Source organism: Bactrocera tryoni, chromosome 1 (assembly GCF_016617805.1).
Source record: "Bactrocera tryoni isolate S06 chromosome 1, CSIRO_BtryS06_freeze2, whole genome shotgun sequence".
NCBI lineage: Eukaryota > Metazoa > Arthropoda > Insecta > Diptera > Tephritidae > Bactrocera > Bactrocera tryoni.
Window position 1 is genome coordinate 66919378 of NC_052499.1, and position 24787 is coordinate 66944164.

General features: G+C 33.5%; 2 protein-coding genes across 2 annotated transcripts; both read right to left on the reverse strand.

Annotated features, from left to right (window-relative positions):
• Window positions 1-14006: 14006 nt before the first annotated feature.
• Window positions 14007-16483, reverse strand: LOC120766497 (alcohol dehydrogenase 1). The gene is made up of 3 exons (XM_040092048.1): window positions 16304-16483; window positions 14502-14903; window positions 14007-14384 (listed from the first exon to the last, which is right to left on the reverse strand). The coding sequence occupies exons 1-3, from the start codon at window positions 16394-16396 to the stop codon at window positions 14106-14108; spliced, it is 774 nt and encodes a 257-aa protein (XP_039947982.1). The 5' UTR covers window positions 16397-16483; the 3' UTR covers window positions 14007-14105.
• A 6784-nt stretch (window positions 16484-23267) lies between these two features.
• On the reverse strand, window positions 23268-24476 carry LOC120766343 (alcohol dehydrogenase). The gene is made up of 3 exons (XM_040091769.1): window positions 24303-24476; window positions 23787-24188; window positions 23268-23708 (listed from the first exon to the last, which is right to left on the reverse strand). The coding sequence occupies exons 1-3, from the start codon at window positions 24393-24395 to the stop codon at window positions 23427-23429; spliced, it is 777 nt and encodes a 258-aa protein (XP_039947703.1). The 5' UTR covers window positions 24396-24476; the 3' UTR covers window positions 23268-23426.
• Window positions 24477-24787: the final 311 nt, after the last annotated feature.

The following is a 24787-nucleotide window of genomic DNA, read 5'->3' on the forward strand; positions in this document are numbered from 1 at the left end:
TGACTACTTCAGCGGGGCTGTTACATAATTTCATTATTACTTTCCAAACCTCACTAAACCCCGGAAAGAGTGAAAACGGCATCAAAAGTTTGCCATAAAAGTGATTCCAACGCGACGCAGACTTCCAAATTCAAGATTGGGGTAACTCGGCCAATCGTCTACCATGTTGGAGCCCTACTTTGATCTCATAATTACAATAATAACATTTACAAAGCAACGCCATATAAGAAAAATTTTGATTTATGAATATAGACAAAGGAAATTGATTGCAAAGTACAGCTTTTACTTTAGATCATCTATTGAGTACAGTCTATATAGCAGGTAGTGGTTGGAAAAAATGCCTCAATGAGCCCTCAACACGGTAACTTAGTAATAATAGTTACTACAGCATCACCACAAAAGCAAGGATAGGGCTGGTTCGCCTCTGTTGCAGTTACCAGGTATGTAACGAAAGTCTCACTTCTTATCTGTGTACTCGTTGCTCCTCAATAGCACAATATTCTGATGAGGAGACTCACAATGGTTGGGGTACGAAAAAGGGCTGGATCAAGGTGACATGTGACCCGTGCCGAGGATAAAACTGACTGGCTGCTCTTAAATATCCTAGTTTTGAACGGATCTTGCGGATACCTGGCGGCCAGTAAGATAGCTTTACTTGCGAAATGAGGGAGATACGCAGCGGACGTACCTTCCTCTGCACTCGTGGGTTCAAATTATGAACTAGATCAACAAAAAAGAATGAACAGTGTCCGGATCTACTAGAAAAAAGCCAAGGGAACTAGTTCCTTCGAGAATAGGGCAATGTTAATAACGAGCTAGAATATAGTCACCACAAAGCCAGGAGCAAATCTTGGTCTAAGTGAGGAGAACATATTGCTGTCCACCTGCTGAGAAGGGTGCAGCTGTCACCGCCAACTTACAAAGGCGCTCCAAGAGTTCATTGATTGCGCGAAAGCGATTCTACCCAATTGTTAACTTGATTCTACAGCAGCGGCAGCCAAGAGATTAAGGTCAGTTGTAGATGCTAAGCCGTTAGTCAAAAAGGGTAGAGAAAAATGGCAGTAGATACGCTAAATCGTTTGTAGCTGTCGAAAAAAGCTTGCAACCCAAATCTACTTAGTGACGGGTGTAGATTCGTTAAGACCTTCGAGGACTCCGCAGCAGAATCTGGCATGGAGACTAAAAGGGCCATGTTACAGATCCTTCAACTACTTCTTACTTCTTCTCTTCTTATACAAAACTTTTCACGCTTCTTCATCAAATCGAAGACGTGAATCACATATCGTTTTGGCACATATGTCTTTTATCAAAAGAAATATGTCTAAAGATATGGGAAAGATGAATATGTTTTGGATATTGAAAAAATTTAATTATTAAAACTTCGAATACTTTAAAAAAAAAGCTTTTGAAGCCTAGAGAAAATTTATTTATATCAAAAAAGCTTTCTAATATACTTAGCAGAGTTTCGAACCCACGACACATAAAAGGTCAGTCTAGTATACAACCTCACAATTTCAGCGATGCTCAACATGGCAGTTTTAGCGGCACTTCACAAACTAACGACGTTCTAAATATACTAAATGTGTTTCTAAAAAAAAGTTTCTGTGAAAAAATTCAGACTTGTTATTTCCAAAAGATTTTTTTATGTAATAATTAGCATAAAATGGCATAAGCGTTCATTGTGTAAGCCGTAAAAGTTGTTCGAATTAAAGAGCTAATATTTAAATACCGTTAAATGCAGAATACTTGTCATCTCAGTTATAGAATTAGCAAAATATCATTTACATAACATGTTGTTGCAAGCATTTAACACTCTGCTGCCATCTGAGCTTTCCCACTACTTTCTCAGTTAATTTTTTTTTGCAAGCGGTACTGAGACTGTTTTAATGTCGCCGAAGATAAGTTCTGCAAACTTTTATGTCGCCAATAAAAAACGACGAAATTTTGACAAGGTAATTAAGTTTGTGGCAAAATTTGCAGCAGCGCTTCCTAGTTATACTAGCACAAAGCTCTCTACTCTCTTACCTACAAAATGCAGCTAGACGAATTTATAACTGTTTGAAGTCATAAAGAAACGTACATGCACCAATACATATTTATAATCTGCACTTGGTTAGGGCAATAAATGCCAACGTAATGAATTGGTGCGGCAGGAGCGCAAGTAAAGTGGCTGAAATTCACACAGATACCTGCGCGCACCACCTACAAACAGCAAGCGCTAACTGTTTTGGCAGCAGATAACACGCTGGCGGTTTATGTGTTAATTAAAAATGCCGCTTACACACACAAAAACACACGCAAACACAGCGACAAGCGGGTGCGCAGGCGCGCAAGTGCAAAGTAAGAGAACACGGAAAGCTCGGAAGCCAAGTGGGAAGCATGCGCGCATGTGTCATCCGACATGTTGTTGCGCAGCATAAACACTTTACTGCAACCAGTATTTCATATTCGGCATAAAATAACCGTTATGCGTCCATAAAAGGCAGATGCTTGCATAATAGTTGGCTTGCCAGCCGTGTTTATGGCATTCATAAATTAATTTACACAATTTGTTTGCGTTAATCTATCAGCAAAATGCAAACGACTCACGCGCGCACACACACATCAACGCTCGCTTGGATATACACAAATTTATGCACATTTATAGGTGAGGCAAGTTGTGTTGCAGCCTCTTCGGCAGATAAAGACATTCAAGTGAATGTGTCAACAAACAGTTGAATTTATCGCCGTCGGCCAGTTTATTGAGCGCTGTCATCATCATCATTACCAGCAGCACCTCCACCGCGGCATGCATGAGCATCCGAATTTTGAGGCACTCACAAACACATACACATAGATACTCATATAAATGCAACTTTTGGTGCAAAGAGTTGTAATATTCCCATAATTCCTTTGTACGTGTATTCAACTCAAGCAAACAACGAAAATTCCTGCAACACCAACAAGCAAAATTGATTGAACTTGAAGCTAAAAACTGAGAAAGACGCACTATTAGAAACCCCCATCTTCGTGGAAATATGCTTAGATTTATATTTTAAGGCAAAAGTTATATACACAATTCCTCTTATGGGGAGCTTTCATCAAAGAAAGCTTTCAGCGCACTGTACAAAATCCCTTTTTTCGTGCAAATATGCTTAGATTTACATTTTGAGTCTACAATTACATACTGGACTCCAATTATATAGAGCCTTCATCAGTGAAAGCTTTCAGCGTGCTTTAAAAAATCCTTATTTTTGGGCAAATATGCTTAGATTTACATTTACTGGACTTCAATTATGTAGAGCTTTCATCAGTCAAAGCTTTCAGCGCGCTGTAAAAAATCCTTATTGTTGGGCGAATATGCTTAGATTTACATTTTGAGTCTACAGTTATATACTTGACTCCAATTATGGAGAGCTGTCATCAGTGAAAGCGAAAAGGTAAAGTTTAAGAAGTCTGAAAATAGTCGAAATATATCAAGGGTCCCTTCAGGGTTAAGGAATATTCATCTCCCATAAATAAACACATAAAGAAACTTTTATTGAGGTACAAAATTTTCTTGGTAAACCACTAACCCAAAAGAGGAGATACAACTAAGCAAATTTTCTTAGCTTAATTCGAGAACAAAATATCAAGGCTGTAAGACCTCTCCCGCATGAAGAAACTCTCCTAAGTAAACTTTTTCTGCTTCACTGAAAAACTAGTAAATATCAAAGCTGCAACATCTCTACTTGACTGGGTGATCACAACAAAACAGCCTCAACAACTACAACCACAAAAACATCACTTTGTAGCATCATCAAGCACTGCGACGGACGACCTTTAAAGGTGCGCCTACCGACTGACGGCGCGTGATCGTGCCGCTTATCGTCGCATCTCAATCACAATCGCCTGCCGCCCGTGAATAATTGCGTAGGTGTTGTAATTTTTCGCTTCGCATGGCATTTTTATTACTATTTTCGGTTGCCCATGCTGCAAGTGGCAGCCTTTTGCCACAGATCGTCTGTCAGTTGCGGCAGTCGGCAGCTTATGGTAGCTACCAGCTGGGAACTACATGTCTGTGTGTGTGTGTTCGCTTTTGAATGTAGTGACAGCTTCCAAATTCCTCTGACTGCAGTTATCGCTTACGCAACCGCCGCAGTGGCAGTGGCGACGAAGGCAGCAGCATGCTTTCATTGTTTCATACGCCGATGGTGGCCTTAGAATATTTTTTTGGTGGTGCCGCTTATCGCACAATCATAAATTTTGATGCTGATTGCATGTGACACATTTCGGCAATATACTATCGATCTTTATTACCTTTAAATTTTGTTGCTTTTATTTTTCGGTTTTGTATTTTGGAACGAATATTCAGGTTTTTAGTGTGAGGGTATTTACGGAACCCAGTTTTCTTCATTATTGGAGTAAACACCGCTTGCGAGGTTCTAGACGAGCTTACAAAAGCGCGTCAATCATTCTTCCTTTTCCCTGTTTGTTGCCAATTCGAGATTCCATGTGTAGTTATGTTCTTTTCCACTTGGTCTTTCCAACGGAGTGAAGGTCTCCCTTTGCGTCGAATACTCTCAGATATGGATTGGTTTTATCCATTCGGACCACATGACCTTGCTAATGTAGCTGTTGTTTCTTAATTCGTTGAACTATGTCAATGTCGTACTATATCTCGTACAGCTCATCGTTCCATCGACGGCGGTATTCGCCTTTGCCAATGCGCAAAGAACCATAAATCTTCCGGAGAACCTTTCTCTAGAACACGCGTATTTTCGACTCATCAGATGTTATCATCGTCCATGCCTCTGCACCGTATAGCAGGACGGGAATGAAGAGGGACTTCTAGAGTTTGGTCTTTGTGCGTCAGGAAAGAACTTTACTTTTCAATGGCCTACTCGGTGCAAAGTAGCACGTGTTGGCAAGAGTTAAAAGAGCGTTGGATTTCGAGGCTGACGTTATTGTTGGTGTTAATACTGGTTCCAAGATAAAAGACAACTGTGTCGAAGAGGTCGAGCGGAGGAGTGGCGGAATTTTCTCACAAAAATTTATTGAGTCATATATTTTAAAAAACGAAAATAGAAGAGCATGCTGGATTTAGCTGTCATCGATCAGGTTCTGCTAGGAAAGTTTGAAGTAAGCTTTCATTGCCTTGCCAATTGGCTTTGATGCCATTTATTCTTATATTATATGATATCCATTGGGTCTATAACTATATTCTTGCAGTTTATTCCAACACTTCAACATTCTTTTGATGCCAACTTATACAATGGTATTACCCAAAGTGTTGTCCTATAAACATAATATAAGCATAATATATAAGCATAATATATAATTATGTATAATACATACATACATAAGCTATAAAACTTTCCCATATATCTGACAATTTGTGGATTTATTCCCGAACGAACTGCGCCGGCTTGGCAAGTCAAGTCAATTTTTGATATCCTGTTCTGATGTAAAACGTATACCATTGCGAGCATTGAGGCTTTTCTGTATTGACCGGAACAAATGATCAAAATATGTCTGAGCTACAAAACGGATGAGGCGAAACTTCTCAGCCGCTGCTTTTATACGTTGCTCTTGAGTGGCTCCCAATGATTATGTGAACTCCCCTTGTGCTAATCAACAGTCTTCATCAAGTAGAGCTTGCAGTTGCTTACCTTCGAACTTTTTTGGCTGCAGAGAACTTTTTTCATTTTCCTAGCCAAAATCACCACTTATAAATCTTGGAATTCCTTGAATTCAGCGCATTAAAATATTTTAAGTATACATACATATTTTAACTTAATATTAATAATTTGATTTTTCTAATAGTCAAAAGTTGTGTTCATATTTTTTCAAAATTTATTTTTTTCAAAAAAAATGTTTCTTTTATAATTGTTTTATACTAGCTTCCCATACACGTTTATTTATGTATTCATTTATATGTATGTATTTTATTTATTTTTGCATAAAAGTGTTGCCATACTTTTTGATAGCGATCAGTGCTCGCATACCAACTAGTATTGCCTACTTTTAGGCATAACAGAAAAATCAACCAAAAAAGCGGAGAAGTTGGTATCAAGCTGGCGCTCTTATTTTTTTTTTTTTGTATTTACGCTCTCTTATCAACTGAGCGGCTGTGTGAGTAGAAAAGAGAAATAAGGTAAGCTGATGCAGATTTGATTGTTTATTTACTTGTGTGTATATTGTCATTTATGAGTTCACGATGTGTGTATGAGCTTTTGCACAGTAATCAATTATTCATTTGGAAAGTTTACAGAAGCCGGTTAACTTGAAAAATGGACTAAATGAAATTAACTTTTTTTAATTGCTAAAATAATATAATAAAATATATAATATTAAAGAAAAAAAATTGTTATATAATAAGTTTAAATATGTACGTGCATATATGTATGTATGCATATAATTTTCTCTCAAAATAAAGTTTGAAAAAAGTTTCGTATTCTTCACAAAAATTCTATTCAAACTCTGTTTATATTTTCTATGCAATGCACACGATTGTTTGATAAGCACCGATAGTCAAAACATTAATATTTTATTTTAACATACATAAATGCTTGTATACATACATATATAAGAATACATTCGAGTATATACATCTGTGCATTTTCTGTTTATTTATTTACTTATGTGTATCATATGCTCCTGTTTGCTCGCTCAGCGCGCATTTCTAGTCGCTGTGACGTTAATCGAACTAAAAATAAAACAAAGACAACACTTGCCACTCATGTCATGTTGGTTTTGTGTGGGTGAGAGTTGGGGAAGAAGGCGCGTGTTTAGAGAATTTTAGAAAAGATAATAAAAAAATGCGACTTAGCCAAGAGGCCGCCAATAGCGCGCTGCGGAGAATATGTATATACAGATATACATACATACATATACATTAGAGTGATTCAAAAAAAAAATTTTTTTTCGTTTCGTACTCGGAAAAATAGGTTCCTAGACACCTCTAAGAAAGCCTCTCCAAACATGAGTTTTTACTTGTAACGGGAAGGTCCTCCTACATACAGTTTTCTATTTTTTCTTATTATAAGATAGAAAAATTTATATCTCGCTTCCAACTACTTGAAAAAATAGTTTGTTCCTTAGATTTTGTAGGAAATTGAATGCTCTACAAAAAAGGTCTACATATTATGATTTTTTCGTAAACCCAACCGTTTAAAAGATATTAACGGTTGAAGTTTGATTATTTTTGGGAAAATTTTTTATTTCTTATGAGTTTTAGAACTCAATGAAAAAAATCATTATGAATAAGGTTTTTGGAGAGGCTTTCTTAGAGGTTTCTAGGAACCTATTTTTCAGAGCATCAAACGAAAAAAAATTTTTTTTTTTGAATCACTCTAATATATATATATAATATATATGTATATATATATATGTGTTCTCAAGTGGAACACACCCACAACAGCTGTTTTGTTGAAGCAATTACATTGCCAATAAATGATCAAATATTTGTTGTTACTTTGTACACTATTTGTGGTATAATTGAAGTAGCAAAATCTGATTAGATAAATGCTTGCAGTGGACTAATAATAAAATGGATTTATAAAATGTTATTGCAAGCAGTATACATTCTTAATAGCCAAATATACATATCAGTGGACAAACCTACATACATACATATGTACATTGTACATATATGATATTTTTTATTGACATAGCAAGTATGTTTATAATGAAGATAACAATTTAACGTGTTATTAATAAATATGTGTTTACATAGTTGTTTCAACCTTTCATATTGGTAAAAAAGAAAGAAATGGCTTACTGCAAACATCTTTTTGTTTAACAATATTATTTTTTATTTTGGAACATTTCTAAACTTGACCGTTATTCTTCTTTTAAAAATTTAAAAACAAATACTTTTTTTTATTTATTTGATTTTTGATATTTTAAGGATGATATATAGTGATTGTTAGGTGGATGCATAAACTGTTAATCCCATATTTGGGATTGTTGTAGTTAATTTGAGAATATTTCCAAGTAATTAAAACAAGTTGGAATGATTCGATTAGGTCATATATGCATCGTTTTGCTCAATAGCTTATTACCATTTTGAAGGTAATTTTATAAGGATATTCTCACGCAGAATATTGGTAAAAACTTGGACCAGCCGCTTTTTACAAACTTTTCTTGAGGCGAAATTTTTAGCGAAAAAATACAAAATTACCTTAGACAGGAACAAGAGTATAAAAATGTATATAACAGGAAGAGTTAGTAACCATTTGGTGACCCGACTATAAGATGGATGCATAATAATCTCACACCAAGCTTCAGAGTCTCCGTGAGCTGTGTCCTCATGGAAAACATTTCCCACCTATTCGCCAAAGCAGACCGCTGCTGGGCGATTGCTTCTCTAAGACGATGCAATGGTTGAGAGTGCAAGCTCAAATTATATGTATGTTGTGACAAAGAGTACCAGGAAGTTGTAAATAAAACGCAAAATTTATTTTGTTGCCTGCAAACTAATCTCGACCAGATGTAATACATTTATGCCAATTTAATTTTTCTAATCCTCGAAACACTTTTCATAAGCACTTTTTGGGTCGGCCTTCAGCTTCTTCAGCGAATGTGGTTTCATCTCTTCAACCAACTGAAAACGCGTTCCACGGAGCCACAATTTAAGTTTATGGAACCAAACACAATCACACTGATTCAAATCTGGTAAACACGGTGGTTGATCGATAGTATTCATTGTATTTTCAGCTTTAAATTCGTTCATAATAGCGCCTCGTTGCATTAACATTGTGTTAAATGCATGAATTGTTCTAGCACAATTCCAAATTTCTTATTAACCGTCTCACTCTCCGAAACAAATTCATGATGCACTTATCCACGAATATCGAAAAAATCTTGCTTTTTGAGCGGCTTTGAAGTGTTTTTTTTTAGTTTCGGCACTCTTTTCCTTCCATTCTGATGATTGTTGACTTGTTTGCATGTCAAACTCATTAACCAATGACTTATCAGCAGTTATAATGCTCTCCATGAATATGGGATCGAAGTTCGGGCGATCAAGCATGTCCAAAGAGACCTGTTTATGGTACTCCTTTTGAGAAAAATTCAGGGACTAGTCGATCAAGAACTCGTTTCATAACCAAAATATCAACCAAAATCATTGAAACTGACTGACGTGAGATGTCGAACTCTCTTAATCTAAGGTCGTCTAGAACGACACGTGACTTCAGCAATCTCTCGACCGTCTTTGAAGGTTTTGTACCACTTGTTTGCATATGTTTTTGATAAGTAAATCACCGCAAGCTTTTTCCAATATTCGCAACAACTCCGCGGACGAAATTTGGTTAGACATACAAACAAAAGTGAGACAAAAGTAAGTTTAATGCCTTAATTAATTATCTATATAGTGCTTTTCCCATTTAATTTTTTTTCTTTGCTAGCTGCCAACTTAATCTCAAGAATTCGAAAGAAAATTTTTGGAACTTTGAACATACTACATGTTTGCTTGTTATTTCTGATTTATGGCAATGAAATTTCGAAATGAATTATTGGATGACTTACAGACATTATTTACGAAAGTGCATAAATTCATAATTAAATTTTGTTAAACAGGCAAATAACAAATGTTTATTATATTCAAATATATTCCTTTGATATTTTTATTCTATTTATTTTTTTATATATGGTTTCGTTTCCAAATTCCACGAAATGCATTATTTTATTAATCACACTGGAGTTTTAATGATTATGTACTTACAAGGTCTGTCGCAAAAGAAACATGACTGTTCAAAAAACAACAAAAAATTAATATTTTTCAAAAGTTATATTTTTTTATTCAACGTAGTTTCCTTGTGATTCGATACAGCGTTTAGCCCGGTCAATTAGCATTTCAAATGAGTGTTTAAGGTCATTTTTCGGAATGCTCTTGAGAATATCGGTCGTCGCCTTTTGGATAGCTGAAATGTCCTGAAACCAGTGTCCTTTCATGGGCAAATGAAGTTTTCCAAATAAGTAAAAATCACAGGGTGCCAGATCAGGTGAGTAGGGTGAGTGATTAATGGTTAATATGGAGTTTTTGTCAAAAAATCAGTGTCGACAGATGACACGGCGCATTATCGTGCAACAGGCGCCAAGACCCTGCCTCACGGTATTGTGGTCGAGCACGACGAATGCGTGACAAAAGACGCTTCATAACACCAAGGTAAAACACAGCATTAATCGTTTGGCCAGGTGGGACGAACTCTCGGTGTACAATACCCACGGAATAGTAAAAACAAATCAGCATTGTCTTTATTTTTGACTTCTGAAGACGACTTTTTTTCGGTGATGGCTCGTCTGTATGCTTCCATTCGGCACTTTGACGTTTGGTTTCGGGATCATATTGAAAGCACTACGTTTCATCACCCGTCACAATCGAATATTTGTAGTTTATGTCCTTTCTCGACTCCTTAATCAAATCTTTACAATGTTGGATTCATAGCAATTTTTGCTCTTCAGTCAATTTGTGCGGAACAAACTTGGAGCACACCTTCCGTAGACCCAATTTATCTATCAAAATGCGATGAATTTAGTCTTTGGTATTATTTCACTCCACTTCCATGTAACGCAAAGAAGATTTCGGCTCATTCTTAATAAATTCCTGCACTTTTTCAATATTGTTTTGGGTAATCACTGATTTTGGCCGGCCCGACTTCTGATCGTCACAGAGGTCCTCACGACCTTCTTGGAAGCGCTTAAACAACTCGTGCACATTACTACGGGATAGGCACTGATCACCCTAAACTTTTTTCATTATTTGAAATGTTTCAGTAAACGTTTTCCCAAGTTTAAAACAAAATTTAATATTTGCTCTTTGCATTTTACGACCGATGACCAAAAGCTGCTGTCACTTTTTCATCGATAACATCGATTGCAGCTATCCAATTATCTTAAAATTTTTACGAAATGTCAACAAGAGATCAAACTTTTTATTTCATATACCCACCAATAGGTGGCGCTACCAGAAATAGTTATATTAAAAAAGTTATGTTACTTTTGCGACAGACCTTGTAAGTACACTAAGTCAATATTAAACTAGCATAAATCAAAAGCCTTTAAATAAATAAAACCGTCAGCAATTAAAGAACCCTATCAAAATTGTCAAATTGAAAGACAAAACATACAAAAGTCATATTGATTTTGTTAATTTGTTGGCAAACAAACTTTTTTTTCATGAATATCGAAAGATATCAGAATTTAGTGATATTTCTGTTAGTGATGCTAAGTTTGGCAATTTTAATAAAAAACTAATTTTTTTTAATTCTAGTACTATAGATAGATCTATTGGATACAGTGATATTAGTTTCCGAATGGGTAGTGCTAGTTATAAGTGACGTCATTCCAATAGATCTAATTACAGAGGCGAAAATATAAATATGGCTATGTAAGAAGTGCGGAATTGAAATACAATTGACCACAAGACAACAGGCGAACAAACAAACAAAAAGAAGGGGGAGTATTTCAGTGGATATACCAATTGTCATTACATTTCATATCGTTCCGGCGAATATTTTCGATGTTACACTCAAATTTGAAAAGGCGTTTCAGTGTGCTTGGAAGTACAAGGCCAAACTTTAAACGCGTTTTTCTCAAAATGATGTTTTCAAGGCGAGTGACCAATATCACTCGAAAACGGCTAAACCGATTAGTCTCAAATTTTAACATGAGCTTTTCAAATATATTATCTTAGTTATAAATGAAATATTTTTTTTACCGGAAAATATTTTTTTATATTTTAGTCAAAAACTTATTTTTTTTGAAACTGCCATTTTGTCAAAAAATTTTAATTCGCTTATTCCTTTGATTTGATTTACTATATTTAATTTTACTTTAACGAAATCTGTTTCGTTTTTAATTTCAGAGAATTCAGTTCGGAGATATAGTGATCACCGCAAAACGTTTTTTAGAAGAGCTCCAGGAGATCAGCTGTAGTTCCTTGCCGAATAAGTACTTTTACTAATACTAAGTCCTAAAATACAGTTAAAAGATAACGAAATACGCGTACACATTTTTGGTTCAATAAATTTAAAAGTGTTCTTAGAAAAAATTATGGAAAATTATATTTTTTTGGCCTTCTAACTATAGTAGTCCATAATAATCCCTGATGGTTTTACCCTCCTAACAACAATATAAATAAATAAAAAAAAAATATTTCCATTCCATCCTCGCATTCAAATGACTCGAATTTTGAAAAAGTTTTTAGCAAAATTACGCTGAAAATAACCTAAAAATTTATTTGATAATAAAAAAGGGATTTATAAACAGAATTATGACTACTGAATATTTTCATATACATTTAGGTATATTTATTTGTTGATGTTATGCAAACTTATGAAAGCGCCGCCAGCCAAGAGGTATGTCTATTTTTCAAAAATATAAATTATGGGTTCACATTTGCATTTCAAAAATATTATTATATCAAATACGCTTCTAAATCATAAACATTTATTTTGAACTCACAAACTTATGCGATATAGTATATAGCATAATATATTTATATATATATATACATGTGTGTATATTTGTATCATAGAAAAAAAAAATTTATGTATAATTTTAACTTTTGAACTTTCATATAATAAAAATGACTCTTCCCACCTCAAATTCCATAAGTTTAATAAAATTGACCATTGAGGATATATTTATATTTCATTATAATATTAAAGTAATAAGTTAAATTAAAACAAACATTTTAAAGTGGATTGTGTAGGCAAATAATGAAAAATTTGTTAGTTCTTAAATACATACATATGTATGTGTTATTCATAGATTATCTACTGTTGATGCAACAGTTTATTGAATTGGCATCCAATTTCATTCATGTGGTTTTCGAGGTGCAAATATTATTTTACTACAAAGTACTTTGCATAAAAACCACAAAATTCAATATATGCATAGCTTTAAGTAAAGGGTGTTTTGAAATACACTTGAATTTTAATTTAAAAAAAATCTGTTATTCAGGCCTTCTCTTTTTCAACTTCTACTACAAACGTGGCTCGGTCTGTGCCGAGAACACAAAACTTCGTCAGTTTCCTCCATCCTTTGCGTGGTCACGCCAGTTGCACATCCCAAATGTCAGTCAGATCTGTTTACTTTTAGTCCTTCCATTGTATGCGTTGGCGGACTTGCTTCGGTTTTTCGTACATTTGTCTCAAGCAAAAGAGCTTTTCGCTGAAGCATCATCTTCTAAGCGAACGACATGGCCTAATCAGCACATTCGTTGAATTTGTGTGTGCTTAACTATACACTATATGGTTCCATCTTTTTCGAATTCATCGCACACACGGATGGCTGCAAAAATTTGTGAAGAACAGCGCTCTCGAATGCTACTAGTGCTTTCTCAACTCGTATCTTCATCGAACATTTTCCTGCGACATATAATAGGACGAATTTCAAAATATCGAAGAAGCAAGTTTTGGGTTATTGATAACAAAAGCAAGCAAATGTCTTTGAAAAATATTAAATGTTTCCCTAAAATGATTTCGATGAAATGGTCTTAAGGTAAAAAAGTAGCATTTGGAGGCTGTGGACGAAGAAGAATCTAGAAAAAATAAATTGACTTTTACCAAAAATTAAATAATGAAAAGTTCTTTCAGTTTTTTTTTTCACTGAAAGATAATAATTCAGCAGAGCAAATGACTCACGAGACACACTTTATTTGATCACACACAAGAACAGCGATTATATATGAATTTGATATGCTTTAATTTACACATACACAAACGAAGAGATGAAATAAGTGACAAAATAAAATTTTGTTAAATATTAGTTTCTAAAAATAAACATTTATTTATAAGCAGTGGCATGACAATCTCGGGCGAAAGGCAGAGATTTCGAAAATATTTTTTATAACCGAAAATCTAAGTTTATGGATGCTCATAAATAAAAAAATGCTATTTCTGGCAATCTAAGAATTCAGTATCGCTTCTCCTCTTATTTTTTATATACATACTTAAAACATACTGCCTAGAATCAAACACACAAATTTTCATACAATTTTTTATAAAAATAATTTATTAAATTTTAATAATTTCACTAAAATTAATAAAACTTAAATTACATAAAACATTTTTCTCTAACTAACTTTGGTAGTAAAAGCGCATTAATCATAACTATTTTGTAAAATTTTCCCAAAGTCACTAATAAGTTGGTTCCCAGTAGACGCTTGGCTTCACCTTGGTCAATGTGCCTTGGTTACTAATGTAGATGGCACCATTGTCCATCAACTCGACGGCTTGGGCCAAATGTTGGCCACAAATTTCGGGTTTCTGTGTTTTGGAGTTGTTCAGTTTCTCGCCAATCTCCTTGGAATAGTCGAAGGTATATTTGGTGGCAATGTTGTTCTTCAATGGCGTATCAGTCAAACCGGGACAGAAAGTGACCACCGCAATGCCGGTGTGCTCATAATAGTGGGGATCCTGAAAAATAATTTTAAAGAATTTATTTTAGTTAAAAGCAATATTAATAATATAAATAAAATATTTATATGTAAATAATAAAATATTGTCAAAGATCTATTAGTATGTGCCACTTACGCCAAGTGAACGCGAGAAGCCCACAACACCGAATTTCGATGCGCAGTAGACGGCGGTGGGTGGTGCGGGCTCCAAACCCAGCACGGAAGCAATGTTGACTATCACGCCACCGCGTCCCTTCTTGTTCTTGTCCATAAGTGGTATGGCCTCGAGTGTGGTATTGATGAGACCAATCAAGTTGATGTTCATGGTCAGCTCAACATTGGGATCGGTGAGTATGCCGGCGCCATTGACGAGTACATCAATGTATTGCACTTTGGCGACAACATCGGCGAGCGATTGCTTAATGCTATCCTTGCTGGTAATGTCGAACTTGGTGTAGTAGACTTTGGTCTTGGGATTGATCTCCTCCAAGGCCTTCACAGCTTCGGGTTTGTCCAGAACATCGAAAATGAAGAAGGACTATGGGAGAAAAAGGGGAGATCGTATTAAATTTATTTTCGATTTATTTAATTTAAAAATATTTTTTATTAAAATCAATAATAATAATTTGATTTCAGATTTCTGTGTTAATATTTTCTGAGTTTCCAAATAAATTTATAATAATAACTAAAAGCTAAGAATATAATATAAAAAAAGAAATTAACTAATTATTTATATTTATTTCGATTAATCAACCTTGCATTTTTGTATATATATTTGTACGATATTTTTTCTTTTTAATTTTAATTTTTTTTTTGCATTTTTTTGCAGTTTTCAGTATTATAAGTTTCTAAAATTTTCAAAGGATTTTTTTTATATTTTTTTATTTTGCTTTATTATTTCTTTCTTAAATTCTCTAATAATTATTCTTTATTTTTTTTTTTTTTTTGTACATATTTGTTTTTTTTTTTCTTGAATTTTGTAATGAAAATTTATTATATTTTTTTAAACTATATCTCTCTTAAATTTTCTAAGTAATTTTTTTTTACTTTTTTAGATGTGGGTATTATTTTTTTCTTTGATTTTGTAACGAAAATTTTTATCTATTGCAACCGTAAAATATTTAGTTTTAAGAATTCGATATAGTTTATTTATTTTTAATATCTAATGATGAATAAAATTGGTAAGATTTGTAATATTTTTTTTTGTTAATAATGTTTATGTAATAAACTTTAAATATGAAAATTTCTGACTTCCAAAATTATATTATTTTTTATTGTTTTTTATTGACCACTATTTGTAAAACATATTTAAAAAAAATTAAATTCGTTTCTATCAGTACGTAAGTAGTTAAACACTCGTATATCGTTATTTTAAACTTCTGAGTTACTTGCTACTACTTTTGAACTTTACTTTTGGAAAAATATGTTTAAATTTTTTTTGTTTTATTTTACTTTTATTTTATTTTATTTTATTTTATTTTATTTTATTTTATTTTATTTTATTTTATTTTATTTTACTTTATTTTATTTTATTTTATTTTATTTTATTTTACTTTATTTTATTTTATTTTATTTTATTTTATTTTATTTTACTTTATTTTATTTTATTTTATTTTACTTTATTTTATTTTATTTTATTTTATTTTATTTTATTTTAGTTTATTTTATTTTTTTTTTATTTTACTTTATTTTATTTCATTTTATGTCTGATTGTATTAAATGTTTTTATTTCAAACATATCGCGTGTTATTAATTTGGAATTTTTATATTTTTCATAACTTTTTTCTTTTACAACTTTGGGTAATTTAGCACCTTTTGTTATTAATTTTTTTTTAAATTTTTTAATTCCTCTATTTATGATATTTCTGTACCTTTCTCAACTTTTAAATTTATTATTTATTTTTCACAATTTATTTTTTAATATCTCTTCCGTCTTACCGCCAAATCTCTGGTCATCAACGCTTTGCAAGCTTCATAACCAATGAAGCCCAAGCCACCAACGAACACAACATTTTTACCCGCCAAACTCATATTTAATGAAAATTTAGTTCAAAATCCAGAAACACCGTAATTTATATAAAAACTCTTCCCTGCAACTATTTGCCCAGCGACTGTGATGCGACTGATCGCTTTGCCGGCTTTTTATATCCAAATCCTCCCGGCGCGTGTAGGGCTCGCTCGCGCATGTCACGGAGCTTTCGATACGAAAATGGGGCGGACGCCAATTAAATGACACATTAACATAGCTTTCGTTGCGTCAAAATACCCCACCGCTGCAGAAAGTGTTTGCCTGAAAATAAGTTCTGCATACTTTCCTGCAACACAGCAGTGAATGTAAATAAATAAATGTTTGTAAGTGTCTATATGCAAACGCGCTGAAATAAGTATATATATATACACATATATATATATATATATATATATATAATAAATAAATTCTAATATACATATATACATTTAAGTGCACAAGTCAAGAAGTTGTCGAGTCAATCTAAAAGTTGGCACGAGAGACCATTGTTGCTTCTGATGTTTGTTGTACTGAGATTTTTTCTAAATTTCCATTGAACACAATTTTTAATACAGATCATTTGTTAATCACTTTCGGATTTGCCTTATTTCAGTCGCCGGCGTTTTGCTGCTTTTTAGCATGTCATTACTAATCACTTTCGATATTTACTAATCACAATTTCTCAGTGAACTTGTGTCAACAAACGCAACAAAGTTGTTTTTGTTTCTCTTTGCCTTAATAATTGAGAAGAATTAGATAGATGCACACGGAATTATTTGTAAACTTCGCCTTTTGCTTTAGAAGTCGCTATATTGTGTTATCGTAACGGTTCTGGTGGCACTAACCTTCAAAACTGCGGTGCCTTGAGATTTTTACAATGGATAAAAGTACCGAACAAAAAATGTATCTAAAATTTTGAATTTCTAACGAAATTTTGTATGCGGATTCGTTGTGAATGTTGAAAGAGTTTACAGTGACTCAATTTTACCAAAACAAGCCTACAAGTGATACAAAGTCTTCAAATACGGTCAAGAGATCGTTGAAGACATGCCTCGTTCTGGAGGACCTTTTACGTCTTCAATGAAAAGATTTAAAAAGTGAAAAATATGGAATATGCTTGAAAATCGTCAGGCAAGTATTAGAGAGATCGCAAGAGAGCTCGACATCTCTCCCGAGTCCGTTCGAATGATTTTGGTGGATACTTTGGGTATGATACGTTCTGGCTCGACTCGTCCCGATGAAGTTGAATTTTCTACAAACATATTTCGAAAACAAGTCTCTTTAGGCATGCTTCATTGTGCGAATTCCGATCCCACATTGATGGAGAGCATTACATCGAAATGAAGGAAAAACAACGAGCCGAAACCAAAAAAGCCACGCAAAAACCACTCAAAATCAAGGTGATGCTCATTAATTTTTTTTCAATATTCGTAGTTTGTGTATTATGACTTTGTTTCGGAGGTATAGCCGATCAAAAAAGAGTTTTATTTGGCTGTATTGAGACGTTTTCTTGAGATAATCCGTCGAAAACGGCCAGAATGTTGGAAGAGAAATTAACGAATTTTACACTTAGGCTGTTCACGGTAAGGTGGTTATCGGGTTATGTGCTTATTAGATTAAAAATAACCTCTATGCTCCGTGAGCACCCTATGTTGTATGGTTATTTGCTTATGTTTACACAAACAGCTGTTCATTGTTTACAATTTTAGTTCAATGAAATTTGATTTCGGCTTCCGTCCATTTTTTCACCTCCTTTTCTCGCCGGCGCTTTCGTGTTTCTGTAGACACTAAAGTTAGAGTATAAATAAATGACAAATTGTACTTTGTGATTCTTATTTACTTTTGATAATTATTGATGCTTTTCCTTGCTTTTTATTTGGGTTTTAATTTGCTGATTGTAAACAAAAACCAGCTGTTAATAGCAGATTTTCCAATAAGAAAATCTAAATGGAAATGCCATTCGCTTAGTTTTATTTATTTTTTGTGCTGCCATTTAGTAAAATTCCAATGACTTTCTAACACTGGAAATAAGCAAATAACCACATAATCTGTAAACAAGGGCCTAGTTTGGTCAACTTTGGTTATTTTGTCATACCGCATTTTGTTGTTGTTCACTTAATCAAATAATCACATAACCCGATAACCACCTTATCGTGAACAGCCTAACTATGATAATGCACTATCGCATTGAGCCACGATTGTGACAGAATATAAAGCCAAAAACGAAGTGAATACCACCGATCAACCACCGTATTCACCGTGGTGCTCCGTGGAACCCGATTCCACTCGATCGAAGAGATAAAAGAAATTTCTCTGAAAGCCGTCTCAAAAAATGCTTTTGAAAAGTGTGGCGAGTACTTGAAAAATTATATAAAAAATATATTTTTTAGGAATAACTAATTATTTTTTATTTTATTCACAATTTTTGGGTACTTTTTTCGCAATGTATATGATCGAGAGTCCTTACATCGAAAGAATTAGACTTTTCTGAATCTGCCTCATGAAACATCAAGTATATTAGCACAACGTGGTATAGCAGTTCCCAGAAGGAAAATGGTCTAAAAAAAGAAAAAACATTAACGTTCAGCAATGTCAAGGATATAATGCCGCTTACAGGTTCATTTCTTTAACATAAAAGGGTTAACCTGTAGAAAGATCATTATCTTGATTTGTGCCGGTCTGTTTGTGTATTCTTAGGGTGGAGTAGTCCAAACCAGGACTTATTCTGTTTGTATGACAGCTGAACAGCTATAGTGGTCTGATCCGTTGTGATAAGTTTTGTATGTGTCTTATTATTATATTTACTTCTTCAGGGCATATTAAAGGGTTAGGTGGGTTTCAGAGTTACAAAAAAAGATATTTTTACGATTTTTTTTTAAATGTAAACAATCACATATTTCAAAAATATAATATGAAATAGCAAAGGTACATGTTTGAACAATGTTGCCACTTTAATTGAATAAAAAATGTAAAAGGTGGCATCTCTTTTAAAGACGAAAAATATTTTAGACTTTAAATTTTATTTTTATATTATAGTTATCCGCGTGTCTTATTAATTTATTTGAAATTAAACTATTAAAAAGTTGGCAACCCTCAAGCTTAATTTTTTTAATTGTAAATTTTCTCGAAACTATTGTTTTTAGTACGATATTCTTATTTTGACAAATTGTTCACTTAAATTTTTTTTATTTAATTGTAAATTTTAACAGCTGGCAGCAATTAAGATAAATACTGTTAGTTTCACAGACGCATAAATCTTAGCTAAACCTATATTTGATGTAAAATTAAATTATTTAATTTCCAATTTTTTTAAGATGGCAACCTAGTTCTAAATATAGCGATAAGCTTTTTAAAATATGAAATTTTATTTTGATTATATTCTTCTTGATTAAATAAAATTTTAAAAATATTTTAATTAACATAGCAACAGCTTTTTGACGGTATGAATTAAAAGAGCAGTTTGAAAAATTTCCGAGCTCCAATCCACGTAATTTTTTCAATCCATATACGTTTTCTGAAACATTTTCGCAATATTTGTCATTCAATATTTACAAAATTATTTTAAATGCATTATCTGCCATATATTCCACTTATCAATTTCTAATATAAATTATTTATTCCAAATTGCAAGGTACGTAAATCAATTTTCATTTGACACTTTGCTGCTGATTACTACATACTATGTATGCAAGTGGAAATGTAATTCCGTTGCAAATTATAAGTATCAATAAAAATGCAGCGTAATTAACTTGTTTGATAAGCAAATAGATTACAAATTGCTTTAAATGTGTTTATATATTTAATCAGCTGATTATTGCACATTTTTAAAGCTTTACAAGTTTGTTTTTGTTGCACTTAATGCATTTCTTAATTATATGTTGCGCTTGGCGCTTGCCAAGTTTAGTCTCACAACAGCTGACGCTCATTATTTGTTAGCAGATAAGCATACGGACATGGAAATAAGGCAGCATGCAAACTAGTATTCGAAAAGTGATTATGAAAAATTAAGAAAAAACCGAGTTCACAATGTTAAAATTAAGAAAAAAAATATTAAAAAGTTATCAGTGAAGATCAGCGTCGCTTGGGGTTAATGTTGTCGTGTCTAATGGTAAGTAAAATAAATCAGTTGTTTGTTATATACATATATTCAATAATAGATTTATATTTAGTATTATTTATAAATCTACTCTAGAACTCAATGACTAATATCATTAAATGTATACTTACATGTAGGTATCATGCCCCTAGTTTGATCATTGTATAAACAGAAAATGAGCCAGAGCATTATATCCCACCGCTTTCAAAATCTAGTATTAACAGCAATAAGATTTCCACTGAACGCTTCTTATGTAACTAATTTCTAGATGTTGCCACTTTTAAAGATTATCAACAAAATTAGAAACATTCCTTGGAATGTCTAGGTGTGACCGTTCTTAGAAAAACGTTTGGCTATATTTGGAAAATGATTGCGTATTCACTTTAGGATATGTGTATATCGTTACCTAAAATGCAAAATATCGTAACATCACTTTTCATAAGTGTACAAGTGAGAAAAAACGATATAATAGAAACCACTTGTATTGAAGCAAATTTGAGTTTTGGTTATAAAACGGGTATATTTTGGTTATAACTGCCAGCGGCAGCTGAGAATTTTATGTTAGATATACTATACTATGTAGTGATGATGTAGTGAATCGTAGGCAATAAAAAACTCAATTTCGATTGTTTTGATGATACGTTGTTTTGCATTTTAGGTGACGATATGTAGTTCGGAAGTAAAGTGGGTATTCATTTTTGGATATGTTTATAATATGTGACCTGGTCTACGGAAAGGGGGCTTAGGTGTCAAAAAAAAAGAAGAACAATTAATGAGATAACGAGAAACTGACGATTATTTTTAACAGCTTTTCCCAGAAAACTAGTTTTAGCACGTTAGCTCCCTTTTCGTAGATCAGGTCACATATATTGAAAAGAATAACCTTCGCAACTAATACTTAAAGTTCATATCGACCATTATAAATGTATAAAAATATGTTTTCGTAAAACTTATGAAGTAAAGACGTAGTCCTTTATAGTAAGTAAGTATTGTTTGTTAACAATTATGTATATACCCACATTATGTTGATTTATTTATGTTACAAATCGGTGGAGAACTTCAGAAACATTTGTGATTATAAGATTATTTTTCATGAACATAATTTGAGTTTTAAAACGTTTTTTCTTCGTTTAAAAACAATAGAATCAAAGATTTGATTTGCCCAATACGCTTTCTGCATATAATTTTTCGTTAAAATAAATTATACGTGCAGCCAAAAAAATGAAAAAACAAGAAACGAAGATATCATTTCGGTTGTAACCGAACAAAATAGGCACTCGAACGATAAAATGATCTACAGGGTTATCATATGAACATATTTCAAATAAAAGTACGAACTATTTGACACTTATATTTCTGCTTTCGAAATTCCATTAAGATTTCTTACTCATTAAATGATAGATGCGGTATAAAGTCAACCGGAAGTTCAAAAATATGTATGTTAAGAAAACGGGGCTAAGGGAAGTATTGACAAAATTTGACTCACTTTTGCCACAAGGGCATTCTGTTATCACGAAAATTATCTCCCCGAATTTCATTATCATAACTCACAGATGGACTGATATGTTCGGTAAAAAGTCACCATATACTGGTGTCGCCATATTTGGTAACTGGGTTCTCGAAAAGTTATAAGTAGTCCGGTTTCGACAATTTTTAGGCGTAAGTTTAAATACCTTGAAAACATTATTTCTGCAAAGCTTAACTCTAATAACTTCATTGATGTTGGATCTGTACAATTTAAAGTGGAAAAGTCAGATAGAATTTTAAAGTTCGTTAAATGGGAACTAGGTCTAGTTGTGATTCGATTTCGATCATTTTCATAGTAATATCTATGAGCAAAAAATAGCCAGACTTTGTTCATCATTTTAAAACACGATATTCGGCCAATTGATCGCCGGTTTCCGGGTTGTAAACATAGATCCAAGACTCATCGCCAGTAATAATGTATTACTTATATATAGTGGTAGTCGGAAAGCACTGTTTTGCAGACGTTATCGCAACGGGGGTTTTTGAAAAAACTGCATTATTTGGCAATCAATCGTGTTTTCACTTTTCTTAGACGCACATGATCTTTCGAATTGGTTTTATATGATGCTTTCGATGTTTCATTCATTAACCGGCTCCCATAAAGCCTTACTCTGTCATCCCTGTTGTGAAATTTAATGCTTGTGGCTCATTTATTTATGTAACTACCACTTTAAGCGTGGTTATTATCTGATTTTACCCATATTCGCAGTAAAAGGGAAATTTCTAACCATTTTTCTCCTTAGAACATTAAGTTAATAGCTTCAGTTTTTACTGCACTAGACGGGAGCTCCTGAAAGATTTCGATAAATATAATAACATAAGGGAATTCAAGCAAAATATTCAATAATTTTGTTATCTGTAGGATATATGTATAAATAGTCATAAAAGTAGTAAAAACAAAATAAAATAAAACAAAAACAATTCGGTTAACAAAGTAAACTCTCTCATGTTTTATATCTTCTATATATTCCTGTTAGCTCTAAAAGTATTCAAATATCATCTCGAAAACGCCAAAAAGGTAATTAGTGGGAAAAAAGTTTTATTTTATGATAATATATTAAGTAAAACTTTGGGTGTGTCCCTTTCAATGTCCATATGTGTACAACTGACAATGCAAATAATGCGCCCCACCTTGAATTACATTTTAGAATATGAACTAGTACTAGTATATACCTTTATATAGATACCTGTAGACATCGATCAAATGTCTGTGCTACCCTCGCTCTTTCTCGCAACCCAACTATGGTACTAAAACAACAAAAATACAATAAATCAAGTCACGTTTTAATGCAAAACTAATGAATATTTATTCAATTCAGACTTTTAACTTATAAATTAAATAACATATATATATATATTTACACATATGCATGTACATATTTACATGTATATACAATATTCAAAAATATCTCAGAAGTGCGCTGGAAAACCTAATTGAATGTGGGTTCCCAGTACACGGTGGGTGTCACCTTGGACAAAGAGCCTTGGTTGCTGATATAGATGCCACCATTCTCGGCTGACTCGACCACCTGAGCCAAATGAGCGCCACAAGCTTCGGGTTTCTGTGTCTTGGTGTTGTTCAGTTTCTCACCAATCGCCTTGGAGTACTCAAAAGTGTATTTGGTGGCAATGTTGTTCTTCAATGGCGTTTCGGTCAAACCGGGACAGAAAGTGACCACCGCAATGCCGGTAAGGTTGTAATAGTAGGGATCCTGATATGAAATAAAGTAGAGAAAAAACACTTATTTATAAGCAAAGTAAAATTTGGTAGCAGTGCACCGTGTACTTACGGAAATTGAACGCGAGAAGCCCATAACACCGAATTTCGATGCGCAGTAGACGGCGGTGGGTGGTGCGGGTTCCAGACCCAAAACGGAAGCAATATTAACAATCAGACCGCCGCGTCCCTTCTTGTTCTTGTCCATGAGTGGAATGGCCTCGAGCGTGGTGTGTATGAGACCAATCAAGTTGATGTTCATGGTCAGCTCAACATTGGGATCGGCGAGTATGCCGGCGCCATTGACGAGTACATCAATGTATTGCACTTTGGCGACAACATCGGCGAGTGCCGACTTAATGCTCGCCTTGTTGGTGATGTCGAATTTGGTGTAGTAGACTTTGGTCTTGGGATTGATGGCCTGTAGGGCTTTGATATTCTCAGCATTTTCCAAAACATCGAAAACGAAGAAAGACTGTGAGAGTTGAAGAAATATTTTTCAGTTAGTTTATAATGTAATTGTTTTTATTTGAGAACATTTGCATTTGCAACACTGAAAATACGCGTAAAATTCTTGATTTCAACTCACCGACACATTCTTGGTCATAATCTGTTTGCAGGCTTCGTAGCCGATGAAGCCCAAACCGCCAACGAAAACCACATTTTTACCGGTCAAACCCATTTTACTTAAAACAGTCTTATGCACTTTGCTTCACCGTCGCTTAACGTTTGTTTCTGTGCTGAGACACTTTGCAACTAATGCCATTTCGAAACGAAGGTTGCGCTTTTATAGAGCAGTAGCCGAAACCCGAAGCGCCTGTCACAGATGCTGACATTTCTAATGGAAATAATCAACTTGCATAAACACAATATGTCTTGAATATTCTCAGCTGATATGAATATAAAATACGATTCTCGTCAAATCATTCAATCGTCGACAATATGGGACCATACTAAGACAGCATACATGTATATGTATGCAAATATACTCAGTAGGTGTGTTAGTGCGAATGATAGAGAGTCTTCTAGCTTTCTACTGCATTTATGCGAATAAGAAATGAAATATAATCTAGA